The 4,785-nt window shown below is 46.5% G+C and overlaps 1 protein-coding gene across 6 annotated transcripts in view; it reads left to right on the top strand.

Moving 5' to 3' along the window:
* EPDR1 (ependymin related 1) overlaps positions 1 to 4,785 on the top strand; it is a 34,492-nt gene continuing 29,707 nt past the window's right edge. For 4 of the 6 annotated variants that reach the window (XR_002122600.1, XM_019631057.1, XM_019631056.1 and 1 more), the window contains exon 1: positions 1 to 596. Coding sequence is in view for 5 of the 6 variants with exons in the window: in XM_019631057.1 (XP_019486602.1) it covers positions 298 to 596 (299 nt within the window). In the remaining variant the exon portion in view is untranslated. The other 2 variants (XM_019631062.1, XM_019631063.1) reach the window with 2 other exon arrangements.

The following is a 4,785-nucleotide window of genomic DNA, read 5'->3' as shown; positions in this document are numbered from 1 at the left end:
GAGAGCAAATGAAAACAGAATCTGCGGCAGGCAGCGACCCAGACACAAATAGCTCCTGACGATTCATCGGAGCCTTCCCAGGCCCCTGGTCTCGGTTCCCGGCCTCGCGCGTCCTGATCCCAACAGCTGTACAAGCCGTCGTGGGGACCGGCAGCAACTTCGCCTGGATCACACTTGGGCACAGTGCGGGAGAGCCACGCGCCGCCGCCCTCGCCTGGGCCGCGCCGCGACCCGCCTGCTCAGCGCCCCCTTGGGCTCCGGCGAGCCTTTGCCGGGTAACGGTCGCGACGGATTGCGATGCCAGGGCGTGCTCCCTTCCGTGGGGCCCTGGGGACACTGGGCACTTGGCTGCTGGGTGGCTTTTGGGTCTGGGCGCTGGGCAGCCTCTGCGGCCTAAGGGCGGCAGTGCCGCCAGCGGGCACCTGGGGCAACTCCGGGGAGCCGCGCCCGTGCCAGGCGCCGCAGCAGTGGGAGGGCCGCCAGGTGCTGTACCGGCAGAGCAGCGGGCGCAACAGCCGCGCCCTGCTCTCGTACGATGGGCTCAACCAGCGCGTGCGGCTGCTGGACGAGAGGAAGGCGCTGATCCCTTGCAAGAGGTACGCGGGGCAGCGGGTGGGCGGTCGGGGCGGCCGGGTCCGGGGAGGCCTCCGGGGCTCCGCCAGGGCGCTCGATTTCCAGCTGCTGGCGGCGCCCCCACCGCCTACCAAAGAGAAACTTCGCAGGGAGGATCCCTCTGGGGTAGACTTCACGGTCGGGGGTGGGTGGAGGGCTGGGCCCACCGTGGGCAGCCGGCCGGCGGGCCCTCACTGAGACCCAGTGGGGTGTTGGCCGATGAAGAAAGGACCGGTAGGGGCGGGATTACACTGCTGGACGCCCCCAGTGCCCAGGCCCCAGGCTCTTGGAGCCCCCTTTAGCTCGGGGCGTGTCTTCAGCACTATCTCATCTCTTCCAGGAGCCATCTGCGAGGGAGGCACTACAACATATTTTTTTAAAAGAATTAGTCTATATTTTAAGCGAATATAACAAGCACTACAAAAAGTGTGGGGAATCCATCAAAGAAAAATATCACCTACAAATTCATAACCGTTACAACTCTTAAAATTTTGATCTACTCCCTTAATTTGTTTTAAAGTGAGTTTTACATACTTTGATCAAAAAACATATTGTTTGTATCTTGTTTATGTAACATGATCTCTTGGGTGTTCTTTTTTGCCATTTTATTAGTTGGCCTCCTCCCTATTTTTAATGGCCGCGCAGTATTCCATTGAGGGGCTATGCTGTAATTTTTTTAAACCACTGGTCTGATAATTCACCTTTCCACATCTGTTGTGACAAAGGACATCCTCTTTCTGAGACCTTGTCTTGCTTCTGATCCCTTTAAGACCTGATTTCTATTTTGGGATCACCACCTGTCAGTTCCACAGCCTTCCTGTTTCTCCGTGTGTGTTCCTCTCAGAGTCATGCTGGTTTCTCCGTATGACATTTGCATCACTAGGAGCCATGTGACTGCCCATGAGTTATGGCTCCAATGAGGAATAAGATCCGCAGTAAATCTTGATACCATTTCACCTAAAGCATTTGTTTGAGTATTAGGCATCTTGGAGAAAGTATGGAAGTGACAGATCCTGTCAAAGCAGTACATTCAAGAGTGCAATATAATGCACTATAAAATGTAAAACATGAGTGCTGAGGAGGCTGGTAATGGCTGAGTCACCATGGGGTCTGGGAATATCTGTGAGATACTCAAGAACCAGAATGTTTTCAGTTAGGTCTCCAAGGACATAGCAATAATAATAACAACCAACATTTGAACACTTTTTATATACCAAGAATGGTACTGAGCACATTCCACATATTATATGATTTAGTTTAAATCTCACAAGAATGTGACAGTGTAGGATTTATGATCTCTATTTTACAGTAGGGAGATAAGACAACTTTCTCAAGATCACACAGCTGGGACTTGAGGAATCAGGTGGAATCTAACACCTGTGATATACCAGCCTCCCACTTGTTCATTCATTCATTCATTCATTCATTCATTCATTCCACATATGTGTGTGTGTGTGGGGGCACTGTGTGTAAACACAGTGGGTCCTGGGCTTCATGGAGAACATAGTCTGGGGGTGGAGTCACGTAAATAAAGAATTCCCCAACAGTGAGATGAGGGATGAGCTGAATGTGAAGAGAACACCTCAGATAGGTACCTAACCCAGGCTTCCTGGAGGAGGTGAAACATGAGCAAATCCCAGAGCTGCTGTGTGAGCTGACTAGAGGAGGTGTGGAGGGAAGAATGGTCCAGGGGACGCGAGCCTATTCCAGGCTTGGCTTGTGTGCCATCCTGGAGCAGACGTGGCTGAGTATGTTCTGCTAGATAGATGCTTGAGAATGTAGGCGAGCAGGAGTGGAAGCATGAACATGCCCTATGAGACTTGTAGAGGTCCAGGTGAAAGACAGGTAGTAGCAGTGGTGACAGTGAGAAGTGGACACATTAGGGAAGTATTGACGAGGTTTACTGAAGGATGTGATTAGATGGCATGTAGCTGGGGTGGTGATGGAGAAGGAAGTGTGATTTTTGGCTTCTGAAGCTAACCACCTGATTGCATGGACTAGATGGGGATGGCGGTGCTGTTCACAGAGGTAGGCTTTGGCTTTCTGCACTTCTGACTAAGGGTTGTTTTGGTTGCTGCTCTTTATTTGCGTTGATGTGAAGGCTGGCACAGTAGTGGTATGCTGATGTATAGTCATGTTGAAGGTGGACTGGAGGGCCCAAAGCACACTGTGGAAGCAGAGGAGTGTGGACAGGTTCATCCTCCAGAAGTCATATTTTCAAAATTTAAGAAGTTAAGCTTTAGAATCAGACAAATCTGGGTTTGACTCCAGATTCCTAATGTGGGTCTTTGGGTAAGTACTAAAGCTTTCTGAGCCTCAGGCTCCTCATTTATAAAATGGGAATATTAATAATGCCTACTTGGTTGGATTGCTGTGGGGATTAAATGAGTTCAAGTGCGTAAAGCACATCTTGCAGTATCTGACACATTGCTCAGCACATGGCTGCGGTTGGCCCTGTCATCACTATCATCATCACCACCCTGGTGAATTCACCATGGCCCAGAGACTCGCTGCCATCCCTATGGGCTCAGAAACTTGATCCCTCAGTGCATTCAAGGGCCCTTTTTTTTGGGAGCTGAGTCGGAGTCAACAAGCTCAAATGCTAAACTATGTATTTCAATGAGTGCGATAGCTGGCATGGGGGCCAGAATTCTCAAATTCTCAGGACTAGGTCATTCTCTCCCTGTAGGCAGAACTGTGTGAGAGCCAAATTATAATCAGGAGATTGTGAGCAAAGAGTTGGAGCAAATTCATTGAATCTATGATTGCCTGCTTGAGGCTAGGCGGTATGCTCAATATTGAGCTTTCCATCATGAATAATAGGCCAGCCCAGGCTAATCAGTCTAAGATAAAATGATACATTCATGTTAACCATAGTGATGCCTTGTCACTAGTTCACTGCCAGTCTAGATTCCCCCGACTCTGCACAGAGCCTTGGTGGGTATTATTCAGGTCTGCCTTAGCAACCCTTCTTTCATGAATCCATGATCAATTAATGTGGTCTTTAAATGTGTGTATTATATCTTTAGTGGGATCGCAGCCAAATCTTGCTGGCCTAGAAGCTTTTTTGTCCCATGTGGTGATTTCTCATTTCCCTGCCCTGATCCATCAAGTGTTGATTTCACAGTTTAACTTTTAGAAGACAATTTTATTCCTCTTCTTTATAATTTCTTGGCAAGGTTTTATCTCACAGTCCTATCTCTGGCCCTAAGTCAGATGTAGAAAAGAATGTTTAATACATAAATGCATTTAACAGCTCTTTAAATGTAGATTTGTTGGAACAAACTCAGAAACTTTTTCAGGTATTAGCTGCCTGGCCAAGAAAGCAGATGTTATTTGAAGAAAATATAAATGAGTTGTTTCTTCAGATTTATTAGTAAGTTGAGAAGTCATTTTTAGAATTGGATCAACTTCTTTTCCTTTTTTTTTTTTTCAGCTGAGCCATCCTGCCACCTGGATCAACTTCTTAAGATTTTTATTTTGCATCCAGATAGTTATGGAAAATCAAACTGATAGTTACTGTGGAATGACTAGGATTTTCCAGGCTCTCTTTACTCTGAGATTATGGAAAAGATTAAACAACTTTACATGCTTCAGATAAGACAAGCTTTAGCAGAGAATGGGAAATGTTAGTAATTGATACTATTTTGTTTTCTGCTTCCAACTATCTTTCCAGACTCTTTGATTAAACTCACAGGTAATACATTGGAAGACTGAAAGAGAAGCAAGAAGATTACTTTCATAACCAGTGAACATGTTGAATTTTTTGGAAGAAATGATGTCAACACTGAATGAATTTTTTTAGGCCACCAGAAACTTACTGCTCCAACTTACAAAATAGTGGTGTGGGTATTGCAATTAATGAAGCTACTCATGTAGAGTGAGCAGAGAGGCATTAAGAGAACATGCATCAATAAGTCAGGGATATATCTTAGAGGATTTATTCAACAACAATCTTAAAATGGGCAGAGGACCTGAATAGACATTTCTCCAGAGAGGATGCACAGATGGCCAATAAATACATGAAAAGATGCTTAATGTCACTTATCATCAGGGAAATGCAAATAAAAACCACAATGAGATACCAGCCTCACCCCTGTTAGAATTGTTATCATCAATAAATCAACAAACAACAAGTGTTGGTGAGGATGTGGAGAAAAGGGGAACTCTTGC

This window comes from Hipposideros armiger, unplaced genomic scaffold, assembly GCF_001890085.2.
Source record: "Hipposideros armiger isolate ML-2016 unplaced genomic scaffold, ASM189008v1 scaffold_981, whole genome shotgun sequence".
Taxonomy (NCBI): Eukaryota; Metazoa; Chordata; class Mammalia; order Chiroptera; family Hipposideridae; genus Hipposideros; species Hipposideros armiger.
The sequence above is the reverse complement of the archived record's forward strand: the minus strand, read 5'-3'. Positions and strand labels throughout refer to the sequence as shown.